Source organism: Macrobrachium nipponense, chromosome 29 (genome assembly GCF_015104395.2).
Source record: "Macrobrachium nipponense isolate FS-2020 chromosome 29, ASM1510439v2, whole genome shotgun sequence".
Classification (NCBI taxonomy): Eukaryota; Metazoa; Arthropoda; class Malacostraca; order Decapoda; family Palaemonidae; genus Macrobrachium; species Macrobrachium nipponense.
The window spans coordinates 8837385-8850959 of record NC_061092.1 but is presented as its reverse complement, the minus strand read 5'-3'; the positions used below and the strand labels follow the sequence as shown (position 1 = coordinate 8850959).

The 13575-nt window shown below is 37.9% G+C and overlaps 1 protein-coding gene across 4 annotated transcripts in view; it reads right to left on the bottom strand.

Annotated features, from left to right (window-relative positions):
* The window catches only part of LOC135206092 (potassium voltage-gated channel subfamily H member 8-like), a 421415-nt gene that overhangs the window by 103720 nt on the left and 304120 nt on the right, over positions 1-13575 (bottom strand). For all 4 annotated transcript variants that reach the window (XM_064237316.1, XM_064237319.1, XM_064237318.1 and 1 more), the window contains exon 3: positions 2119-2352. In XM_064237316.1, coding sequence (XP_064093386.1) covers positions 2119-2352 — 234 coding nt within the window. The remainder of the gene's footprint in view (positions 1-2118; positions 2353-13575) is intronic.

The window sequence follows — 13575 nt, the reverse complement described above, 5'->3', positions numbered from 1 at the left end:
ACACATACACAACTACACAGCACAGATTATACTTCAAAGCCCCTGTCGACTGGTGGAGGGTTTGTTTTTAATTAAACGGTTGAAAAAAAAAAGATGCCGGGGAAGAAGAAGGAGAAGAAAAGGAATTGGTTTGACGAAGGATAAATACTAAATCCGTAACAGTCAGAGAGAAGAGGGTTTAAGTGCAAATACAGAGCTCCCAGGAGCCTTTTTATGCTCCCGAGTTGCAAAGTTCTTTGTGGTTGTAATCTGGATTGCGAATGGCTTTATTCAAACACAAGTATGTACACACATACATAGATAGTGCATGCATGCATGCATACATACACACATACGTCCGTTTTATGTACGTAAATACAGACACACCCTTTCTTATCTTCCTAGGCAGTTTACTCAAACACAAGTATGTACACATACATACATACTGCACGCATGCATACATACACACACATATGTACATTTTATGTACGTAAATACAGACACACCCGTTCTTATCTTCCTAGGCAGTTTACTCAAACACAAGTATGTACACATACATACATACTGAATGCATGCATACATACACACACATATGTACGTTTCATGTACGTATATACAGACACACCCGTTCTTATCTTCCTAGGCAGTTTACTCAAACACAAGTATGTACACATACATACATACTGAATGCATGCATACATACACACACATATGTACGTTTCATGTACGTAAATACAGACACACCCGTTCTTATCTTCCTAAACAGTTTACTCAAACACAAGTATGTGCACACATGCATACATAGCGTATGCATGCATACATACACACATATGTAAGTTTTATGTATGCAAATACACACACACACACACCCGTTATTATCTTCCTAGACAGTTTACTCAAACACAAGTATGTACACACGTGAATACATAGTGTATGCATGCATACAAACACATATGTAAGTTTTATGTATGCAAATACACACACACCCCCGTTATTATCTTCCTAGACAGTTCCCGCAGTCCCATTTCCTTCTTTCGTTGCCTAATGAGAACACCCTCTCTTGAAGACTCTTATGGATTGCTTTTGTCAGTAAACTTCTTTATTCTGCGAAACCTAAAAAAGCTTGAAAGCTTTACGTCAGCGAACGTATAAAGCGAGCACTCCAGACCTAGTGATTTGTGACAACCGTATTATATCCCTATATACTTCTTGGCATATCCTACACCTCTATTATATCCATATACTTCTTGGCAAAACGCTTTACCTCGAAGAAACTTCAACATAAAAGGAATTTGAAATCGTGTCTCGGATTCTCATCACGACAGGTAAACAAAAAAGTTTCGGGGGAAAGCAAACTGAATATTTCCAGCTTCCAAAAACGTAAACCATTTTATATTCCACAGTCGATTCAATCCTGATTCTACGTGAAATGAAAACTTTTTCCGCATTCGATATGCCACGAGCGAAATTAATATAGCGAAAATTATTCTTAGGTACAGAATCCATTTCAAAAGTTGCGGAAATGGTTTCAATATAACAAATAAATAAATGAATAAAATTCAGCTCATACACACATATCGACACAAAAGGCTGAGAGTCTATCAAAATATTTTTTGAAGGGAAGGAAAACTTTTATATTTTTATTTGAACTATGAAAAAGTATTAATGCTTAGAGGAATAAGAAAAATGATGATTTACAAAGTGATCCTTAATCCAAAAAACCTTTGTAAACGTCACCAAATTCTTAATATTTAAAAGGGAGCAAAAGCTGAACGTTTATATTCCACTCAGTAAGTCTAGTTAATCTGAAGTAACTCATGTCAACCACCATTTCGTAGGGAAAAAAATTCATGGCACCCCCCCCAAAAAAAAAAAACTAATACTACTCCCAGTGGGTAATGGCATCAGTGCACTTCACGTGGTGCACTGTAGGCATTCCTACAGGCTTATTTGCAGCGTTTCTTCGGACACCAGCTGCATCACCATTCCGGCCTTTTCCTGCCCAGTGCAACTGTGGGGCGGGGCACAGTCTCAAGCTATTACTATTACTGCTATGAATGATTTAAATAAACCTCTATTACTTACTACTATGACTTAAGACTACTACTTGGAGGAGGAGGAGGAGGAGGACTCCCTTACCGTTCTTTTTGTAAAACTTGACCTCGACCTTGAGCTCGGACTTGGTCTCGAGGGACTCGTCGATGGCCAGGGTGTGCTCCTCGGAGGTCTCCGGCCCGTAGAGGAACTTGCAGGCGCAGCCCTTCTGCATGATCTGCGCGCGCGCATACCCGGTGAGCTCACAGAAGCCATCGCTGCAGTACACGATCGGGTAGAGCGCTGGCACCTGCGCGTTTCCCAGGACGAAGTTGCTGTCTGCAATGGAGAGAAAAGAGAGGAATTAAGATGTCGTTTCCGTCGGGAAAGGTGCGTCGATGGAATAATGGAATGCATCGAGAAATGTTAAAAATACTCAACTAACCTCGTTATACAACCTGGGGATTTTATCGGGAAGATGGCGAAGGTGGGAGAAATAAAAAGACTTGGGATGTCATTTCTGGTGGAGGTAGAAGGATAAAATAATAGATTGCACAAAGAAATGTTGTAAACAATTGCATTAACCGTATTTCGTATGGGGAATTGTGTGACAAAACAATGGATTACATAAAGAAATATTGGATTCTGCATTAATTGTATTAACTGTATTTCTTATGGGGAATGGTGTGATAAAATAATGGATTGAACAAAGAAATGTTGCATTCCGCATGAATTAAATTAGCTGTACTTCGCAAGTTGAGGATTGTATCAGAAAATAAAACCATAAAATTGGTAAATGTAATATTTTTGAAAGCTTGGGAACGATGAAGCGCTGAAAACTAAATTAAAAAATGCTGGTAATTAATAAAATAAAATATAGATAAAGCAACAACGTCAGAATGACGTTTTAACGTGGGCATTGCGCGTCGTGCATCAAAATCCTTGTAAAATCTGAATCTTTTAAAACTAAGAATAGTAATGTATAAAACAGGGTAAATATGAGTCATGGCCTTATTATAAACGACCAGAAAATGGTGTTGCAAAATGAACAAGTATAATCGAAGTCTCCATTATGATTATCATTATTACTATAGTGAAAAATATGTATCCATTTGATGGAGCAAGCAAGGAAAAAAAAAGCTGAATTTGTTAAACGAGTTTCCAAAAGGAAAAATAGAGCAAAGGAAAGAATAATGGTTAATTGCACATAAGAATAAATCAATAAATAAAAAATAAATAATTCAATAAATAAATGGGCAACTCAACAGATAAGTGGAAACATACACAAGCAAACCTGCAACAGAAAAATGCTTGATATTTAAGGAAAAGCTGTATAATGCTCCCGCAGCAACTTCTGCAGTCATGGGGGCATGAAATACCTCAGAAGGGGCACTGTGCCATCGTGGCACCTAATCAAAATGTGGCTGCACTGACCAACTACGGGTGCAGGCACTGAAGGGGTTAAAAGGAAGTTGCCCATAAACTGAAACTGACAGCGAGGAATCTGGTGCCTTTATCATCGTAATACCCAGTTATTTTGGAAGCACTGCACAAGCTTTTATAAGTGCAACCAAAATGAGAGCTGGGAGTCAGAAGGTAAAGCTGAGTATCTTGCAGTATTCAGAATCATTGACAACCGTGTTAACAGTGGATGGTGAATCATGGAGTAGGAGAATGGAGCAAGATCGGCTGATCAATAAATTCTTGGTTTTACTAGAGATGAACATCAGACCTCACTGGCTGCGTCAATTCTGTCCCTCCCTCTCCGGAGAGAGAGAGAGAGAGAGAGAGAGAGAGAGAGAGAGAGAGAGAGAGAGAGAGAGAGACTGCAACAAGAAATGCATCATTTGCGCACTGCTTTGCATTTTTTCAAGGTAAAAAATTACAGAGATCACATACATAATATCAACACAATAATTCACGAAGTTATATTGAAATTCAAGTAATTAAACAAGAAGTAGTGACATTACCCATCTGAAGCAATGGCAAGGACTATGAGAATTCAAATACCAAGCTGAAAACTGTACAGCAATGGCACGAAAACTAAAGGAAATGAATTCTGAACCAGTGAAGAAAAACCAAAAAGAGGATGGTGGGGGGTGGGGGGGGGGGGAATAACCAACCCCTACTATCCCCCCCCCTCTCCTTCCCACCCCCGAATCCCAAATCCTTCACTGTAATTGATTTTCTCTATCCATTTCCGATTTTTCCCAATATCGCTGGCGGCGTCTCTCTCTCTCTACTGGATGACTTTATTTTTTCTGTCTCCCCCTCATGATCAACTGACCTATATATCCGGGAAGTATTACCACTGGTGTCAACCGAAGTTATAAAAAATTTTAATTCGGTGGCTTGGCACGTTGGCCATTTACGAAGCGACGGTGTAAGGATTTCGTGGAACTGATTTTTGGTTCTTTGTTAATATATAAAGGGGTGAAAAGAGGAAGGGGGAGGGAAGAGGGGGTGTTATAATCTGTAATTGCACTTGCACTAGAGTTACTTCATTTCATGTCCTTCTATTCCGGGTATTGGAAAATGGCCACTCTGAACGAAATGAGGGAAAATGTGAAGCGTAAATAAATAGGACTAAATGAAAGAGGAGAGAGAGAGAGAGAGAGAGAGAGAGAGAGAGAGAGAAAGAAGGATAAAAGGGAAAATAGAAATGGTTGAAGTGGAGGCAGAGGGATAAAGGGATCATGGAAAATAAAAAACAGAGATTTGGGATACGAAATCCAAAAGCTGATTTAGCACTAACAAGGCGAAACCGATTTCAGAGAGAGAGAGAGAGAGAGAGAGAGAGAGAGAGAGAGAGAGAGAGAGAGAGAATCTTTATAGTAATGTCAATTTCAATGACTAGTCACCCCCTCCCCGCCCTATTCCCCCCCCCCTCAAAAAAAAAAAAAAAAAAAAAAAAGTTTTAACATTTTAAACCACCTTTTCATCTCCTCCAAAAATGTTCCAGCTCTCATCAACGAATAGGAAAAAAAAAAAAAAAATCCCCGAAACTCCCGATGCACCTCATTAATCATGAGAAGAGACGGGAATGAGTAACTTCCGGGTCGAAAAAAGACAAAAGAAACAATTAGGGCTCTTCGCCCATTCTGAAATGGCAGGTAACTAACATCCCACCAACTCCATTTCAGGTGACACTGAGTGGCGAATTAACTATATATATACGTCCAGGTGTTCAGAAGGTTATAAAAACGTCCTCCTACTGCTTAAGACGTCGTTTGTGACCTTATAAACAAATTACGTTTGTCGTAACTCTTATGAAATTATGCAAAATGAAAACACCTTAGTGAGGTTAAGTAACTTCCCCTTAGGCCAGGACTTTCTAATGCCATATGGTTCCTGTGGTTAAGTGGGTTACCTGACTTGCCTGGCAAATCAGAAACCTGGAATCGATCTCAGATGCGGGCAGGGAGACAAGGAATTGCGCCTCTGTTGGCCTAAGCAGTGAATTATGTCCTAGCAATTAGCAGACTGTTGTGGGTCGCCTCAAGAGTGAAGAAAGGAACGTATCTAGCAAACTCATTGCAAAAAGCTTCCTGAGAAACCAACGAGTCAACATTTCTGATACTGAAAATATTCAGTAAACATTAAAATTAACTAAAAAGCTCTGTATTAGTAGTTCTTCCGATAGCAAAGTATATTCAGGTGAATCAGCTCTTCATGACCATCCTGTATTGCTCTTACAATCTGGAATTCCTTCCTTCCTTCTGTTTTCCCTTTTTCATATCATCCTGAACGTTTTGAGCCGAGTCTATCCAATACAAATCTACCTTCAATTTTTTTCTCAGCTGATGCAAGTGTCTGTTAAAGGCGTTTGTTTGAATACAACGACAATTCTAGTGTTAAAATAAGAAAAAAAGTAATAAAACTGAATGAAATTAACTTCTTTTAATTTTATTACGAACCAATCTACACATGAAAGAAATAAATTACTTTACCTAAAGCCCTGGTTACATATTTGCACACTTATTGTCCATTTACTTTAAAAAAAAATGGAAACCAAGGAAAGATTGTCTAGAGTTACTAAGAGGGAACACTTATCATCCCCTTCCTAATAATGAGAAGAATTTATCTTCAACCCAGTTCACCCACAGCCCGGAAATCGGCAGAAGTTTTAAGCATCGCTGTCGAACTAATGCCAATTCTATCCGGCAGACGGAAAAATTACCGAAATCTATATCACGGATGAGAAGACATTCCGGGCTAAATGAGGCAACATGGTTCTTATACTCAGGGCGTTATAGCTTACCCAATATTTTCTCCATCACCCCACTCCAACCCCCTCCCGCCCCCCCCTCCCCCTTCAGTTCCTCATTTTTTTTCTTCGGCGTCAGGGAATGACAGAAGCATTAGTGTGTCCGACCAGCTGGGTTTCTCTCACTTGAAAAATATCAAGGCATTTGGAACTTTAGTCCTTTTAGTTTTTCCCCTTCGACACTTTTTCGCCTTTTTTTTAATCTTTTTTTTCGGGTCTGGGCTACGTAAGGGTTTTAAGATAGCTAGTCCACCTGGTGGTAGTCTTTTGATGATGTATAATGAATTAGTGTCGTGCAACTTTAACTAGTATTATCTGCGGCTGCACGTCATTACGCATTGGTATACGCATACCTTTTTTCATTATGGAAACACCCGGAATCATATTTCTACCTAAAATTTACTCTAGAGGAATTGTAGTGGCATCGTTAATTGGCACTGGTTACGCGAATACACAATTTAAAGTAAAAAGTAAAACAGGAAAATCACGGTGCTGAAGACAATTCCTTCCAAGTCTAACAAGCGATATATATATATATATATATTATATATATATATATATATATTATATAAAATAAAAAATTCTGAGATACATTTTCAGAACATGAATAAAAAAAATCTCTGGATTAAGGTCGTCATAAGACGAACATACAAATACACGTGCGTACACGTACGGAGAGAGAGAGAGAGAGAGAGAGAGAAGAGAGAGAGAGAGAGAGAGAGAGAGAGAGAGAGATAAAACTCTCTTGAAATAAATAAACTATGAAAGCCAACGTAATCCCTCATCACGTAATCTAAGAAAAAATATCTCCTTTAATACGACTTCAGAAAACGACGTACCATTTGGGATTCCTCCAGTCGGTCTATTACGGCAGAGTCTCCAGGGGGTTTTATATGATAAGCGAATTATCTCACCGCCAGGAGGAGAAAGTGGTTTGGGTAATTTCAGTGGAAAATAGGCTGGGATACTTCCTTTTACTCTTCTGTCATATCATTCATCTCTCTCTCTCTCTCTTCTCTCTCTCTCGCTCTCTTCTCTCTCTCAAAACACAGAAATGAGGATGAATTTTACTCTTATGTCATATGTGTGTAAATTATTACCTATATATATATATATATATATAATATATATATTATATATATAATACACCACACACACATACATACATTCATTCATACATACATACATACATACATACATACTATTCACACACACACACACACACACATATATATATATATATATATATATATATATATATATATATATATATATATATAATATATATCAGCAGAAGCCAGGTACTTAGTCGTACCTCTAAGTAAATGGTGATACAATCCACAATGAAGTAAATTCCTCTTGTAGTTTAAAATATATATTTCTTGTATAGGATTAAAGCTTTCGACCATCAACTGTGGTCTTGTTCACTAAAGTGTCTTTAGTAGTCTTGTTCACTTTAGTGAACAAGATGGTCGAAAGCTTAATCCTATACAAGAAATAATATACTAAACTAACGAAGGAGGGAATTTTACTTCATTGTGGATTGTATCCACCATATATATATCAATAACAGAGATGGAAATACTTTTATTCCATCATATTATTCCCACCTTCTCTCTCTCTCTCTCATTAAGAGGTTAAGAGATTCATTTTTTCTTATATAAAATCCTAAAATAGTTCACTAGTCGAGGGCTATATGCCGATGAGGTACTTGGCCCCCGTTCTGAGACTCGTCACTCAGAGAGAGAGAGAGAGAGAGAGAGAGAGAGAGAGAGAGAGAGAGAGAGAGAGAGAGATGTTAAACTGTAACGTACTCGTTAAAGAATAACATAATAACATGGCAAAAATAATGCGAGATTTTTAAGAAGTACAGATAACCCATGAGAAAGAAATTCACAATTACGTAATCTGTTGTATAAAAAATCCAACAATTACATACATGTTTAAAAATAATAGAATTATTTACATAATTGTGGATTATTATTATTATTATCATTATTATTATTATTATTATTATTATTATTATTATTCTTATTTTTATTATTTTTTTTTTCCTCTATCACAGTCCTCCAATTCGACTGGGTGGTATTTATAGTGTGGGGTTCCGGTTGCATCTTGCCTCCTTAGTAGTCCATCACTTTTCTTACTATTTGTGCGCTGTTTTCTAGGATCACACTCTTCTGCATGAGTCCTGGAGCTACTTCAGCCTCGAGTTTTTTCTAGATTCCTTTTCAGGGATCTTGGGATCGTGCCTAGTGTTCCTATGATTATGGGTACGATTTCCACTGGCATATTCCATATCCTTCTTATTTCTATTTTCAGATCTTGATACTTATCCATTTTTCCCTCTCTTTCTCTTCAACTCTTGTGTCCCAATGCATTGCGACATCAATGATTGATACTTCTTCTTGACTTTGTCAATCAACGTCACGTCTGGTCTTATTTGCACGTATCACCCTATCCGTTCTCGATGCCATAGGTCCCCAGAGGTATCTTTGCTGATCGTTTTCTATCACTCCCTCTGGTGCTCGTACCACTTTATTACTGCAAGGTAGCTGATGTTTCTTGCACAGGCTCCAGTGGAGGGCTTTTGCCACTGAATCATGCCTCTTTTTGTACTGGTTCTGTGCAAGTGCCGGGCATCACTTGCTATGTGGTTTATGGTTTCATTTTTCGTATTGCACTTCCTACATATGGGAGAGATGTTATTTCCGTCTATCGTTCTTTGAACATATCTGGTTCTTATAGCCTGATCTTGTGCCGCTGTTATCATTCCTTCAGTTTCCTTCTTTAGCTCTCCCCAGCTGTAGCCATTGCCAGGTGTCATCGCTGGCTAGTTCTTTAGTCTGTCTCATGTATTGTCCGTGCATTGGTTTGTTGTGCCAGTCTCTGTTCTGTTTGTCATTCTTCTGTCTCTGTATATTTCTAGGTCTTCGTCTACTTTTATTAGTCCTTCTTCCCATGCACTCTTTAGCCACTCGTCTTCACTGGTTTTCAGATATTGCCCCGTGCTACTGCTGTTTTCGATGTTGACGCAGTCCTCTATACTTAGTAGTCTCTCCCTCCTTCCTTTCGTGTTATGTATAGTCTGTCCGTATTTGCTCTTGGGTGTAGTGCTTTGTGTATTGTCATATGTTTCTTGGTTTTCTGATCTATGCTGCGGAGTTCTGCCTTCGTCCATTCGACTATTCCTGCGCTGTATCTGATTATGGCACTGCCCATGTGTTTATGGCTTTTATCATATTTCCGGCGTTGAGTTTCGACTTGAGTATCGCCTTGAGTCTCTGCATATATTCTTTCCTGATCGTGTCCTTCATCTCTTGGTGTTTTATATCCCCTCCTTCCATTATTCCCAGGTATTTATACCCAATCTCATCTATGTGTTTGATGCTGCTCCCATCTGGTAGCTTTATCCCTTCAGTTCTCGTTACTTTGCCTTTTTGTATGTTGACTAAGGCGCATTTTTCTATTCCAAACTCCATCCTGATGTCCCCAGATACAATCCTTACAGTCTGGATTAGGGTATCTATTTCCTTGATGCTCTTACCATACAGCTTGATGTCGTCCATGAACATCAGATGGTTGATTTTGTTGCCTTTTCTTGAGTTGGTACCCGGCATCCATCTTCTGTAGTACTTTTGTCATGGGAATCATGGATACTACGAAGAGTAGTGGGGACAGTGAGTCGCCCTGGAAGATCCCTCTCCTGATATTAACCTCTGCTAGTCTTATTCCAGAGCTTGTAAGTATTGTATTCAGTTGCGCATTGTATTTTTGAGGAAGCTGATGGTGTGTTTTCCTCTGCCCATATATTTTCAGGCATTCTATTAGCCATGTGTGTGGTATCATGTCGAAGGCTTTCTTATAGTCTATCCATGCCATGCTTAGGTTGGTTTTCCTTCTCCTACTGTTCATCATTACCATTTTGTCTATCAGGAGCTGGTCTTTTGTGCCCCTACACTTCCTTCTGCAGCCTTTCTGTTGGTGGGGGATGGTGTTTGTCTCCTCTAGGTAGTTGTATAGCCTTTTTATTATTATTATTATTATTATTATTATTATTATTATTATTATTATTATTATTACATTCTAAAAGGAAAATACACAAAGTAAAAGATAATTGTAAACAGACGAAATAAAAATCAAATGACAAGGCAAACAATGAAATCTATTCAATTTTAACAAATTCTAATCAAGGAAAAAATGCCCTAGATAGAAAGAAAAAAAAATAATAAACCCTTCACCTGGCTTGACCTAGCTAACCTCAGACTCGAGATGCTTAATAATTCATTATCTGAAATAATAGGGATCTCATTAATGTAATTAAAAAGAATCTCATTAAAATGTTGCAAATGAAGTGGACATGAAGAAGGATTTCACCGACTGGAATATCAATCATACCAACTTTTCATTTTAGGGAGGAATTAATAATAAACTTTAACAGGGAAATATTATGCAATGATAATTCTGTTACTGAATATGCATGAAAAGAAAATCATAGCATGCATAATTAACGCATAATTAAATTCCAGAAATTAGGACATAAAATTAATGACAAGATTATAAAGAATATACTTAAATATTCTATTCAAAATAAATAAAATTAATGACAAGATTATAAAGAATATACTTAAATATTCTATTCAAAATAATAAATCATTTATACCGGTAGGTCAATATGAAAAGCCTATATAACTGCTTAGTTCACAACCTTTCCTGAGATTTCAAGACATGAAATTAAATACAAGATTATAAAGAATATACTTAAATATTTTATTCAAAAATAAATACCGATAAAATTGAGACCTCAGGTTTTACCAGTAAGCAATGTGAAAAGCCTATATAACTGCTTAGTTCAGAACCTTTCCGGAGATTTCTGAGACTCTCAAGCCTTGCAAGGAGTCAGGGATTAACAATGAAAGCTCACTGACGTTCGTAGTAATCCCAAATCCTTACTTAAGACGGATTACCTCGAACACCTTTACCTTCAGGTGAAGTCATTTTACTGCTGTTTTTAGCTAATGGTATGAGAGAGAAGGGAGAGAGGGAGGGGGGGGGGGGGGGGGAGAGCGAGAGAGGAGAGAGAGAAGTATTGGACGAGTGGGAGGAGAGATAGAGAGAGGAGCAATGCCAAGACACTTTCCTGTGCCGTTGGCCAACTGAGGAGAGAGAGAAGAGAGAGACGAGATGCGAGAGATAGAGAGGAGGAGAGAGAAGAGAGGAATAGAGAGAAAAGAAAAGCAATGCCAATATATCTCCTTGTACTTGCGACTGAGAGAGAGAGAGAGAGAGAGAGAGAGAGAGAGAGAGAGAGAGAGAGAGCAATGCGGTTTTAAACTGCAGGTTATCAAAGCATAAAGAGGACAATTAACGAATTAAGGGCAATGACATAAAAGAATCAGTACAAAAGGAATAATGAATGAATAACAAGAGAGGAAAAAGAAAAGGGAAGGCAAAGGAGACATTAAACAAGACAAACGAGAGATGATTAACCAACAATAATTACTTAACGAAATTTTATAAGCAAAAGGAGACGACATAAAATTCTTCATCATGACGTGAAAGACTATTGCGTCATCGGTAAGACTGACAGACGAAGTATTTCAAGAACCCCACATTAAAATCAATAGCAATTAACTCCACGACCACAAAATCTTTTTGGAGAAATAAAAATCCCTCCCACTCCTATTCCCGAAAAAATTTTGATGATAATCCCCTACAGCTCGGAGGTATTTTGAGTGGGATGAAAAGGGATTATCTGCACATCATACGAAGAGATGCAAAAGAGAAAAGCAAGGGATGAAAAGCTTATAAGCGGATGAGATTAAAAGAATCGGTAATGTGAATTTATCTCTTATCATTTTTTAGCGTAAGCGTTGAGCGAAAATATATGAATTACGATGCCATGTGTGATACAGAGAGGGCTTCAGACGTAACGATAATGACACTCTTAAAATAATGTATATCGGTGTTTTCAATGAAACTTGACGAGTAAAGAGCTGCTTCTGCTAATGCCGTTTATTCTAGGGAAAGTATATATGCAGCGGAACCTTAACAAGATAAATATCAATTCACATTTTATCTGGAGTTTTGGTGGAATGAAATGTGTCGGTACAATGGTACGCATGCTACAACTCTTGAGAAATGCATCGTTGGCTGTCTTACTGGTAAATATATGGTCTTGAGAAATGTGTTTTTAATTGGATTTCAGTGGTAAATATATGGTCTCGAGAAATACATCTTTGATTAGATTTCAGTGGTAAACTTTTGGTCTTGAGAAATGGCTTTGACTGGATTTCTGCGGTAGATATATGGTCTTAATGAACGGTAAATATTATATGGTATTGAGAAATGTGTTTTAATTGGATTCTGCGGTAGATATATGGTCTTAAGAAATGTCTTTGGTTGGATTTGAGCGGTAAATATTATATGGTCTTGAGAAATGTGTTTTTAATTGGATTTCTGCGGTAGATATATGGTCTTAAGAAATGTATCTTCGATTGGATTTCAGTGGTAAATATATGGTCTTGAGAAATGTCTTTGACTGGATTTCTGCGGTAGATATATGGTCTTAAGAAATGTCTTTGGTTGGATTTCAGCGGTAAATATTATATCGTCTTCGATTGGATTTCGTGGTAGTATATATTGGTCTGGAAAGATGCTGATGGATTTCATTGGTAAATATATGGTCTCGAGAAATCTTGATTGGATTTCAGTGTTTAAATATAGATCTTAGTTTCGTAAATATATGGTCTCGAGAAATTGCTCTGATGATTGGATTTCAGTGGTAAATATATGGTCTTAAGAAATGTCTGTGGTTGGATTTCAGTGGTAAATATATGGTCTTGAGAAATGTCTTTGATTGGATTTCAGTGGTAAATATATGGTCTTGAATAAATGCTTCTTCGATTGGATTTCAGTGGGAAATATATTATGTTGAAAAAAAAATAAAAATAAAAACAAACAAGGAGAGAGACTTCACTGAAAAAGGAACAAACAAAGAGAGAGAGAGAGAGAGAGAGAGAGAGAGAGAGGAAGAGAGAGAGAAAAGAACGAATGGCACAATTTTGTCTAAAACACCGCTCGCTCCTGTTCCACTTCAGCGGCATTAAGCAAAGGGGGTCGAATTCCCCCGTGAAACAAACTTCTATATTTACCTCCCATTACATTAAGTAGGCACCCCAGGGCTTTCTTTGGCGTTCTTCCCTTTATGGGAAGGGCGTCATGGCTAAATGGAAGTTATGGGGTGCAAGGGAGGAGAAGACCTTGGAGGCACAGGGGAGAGATGGTTCCTTTGG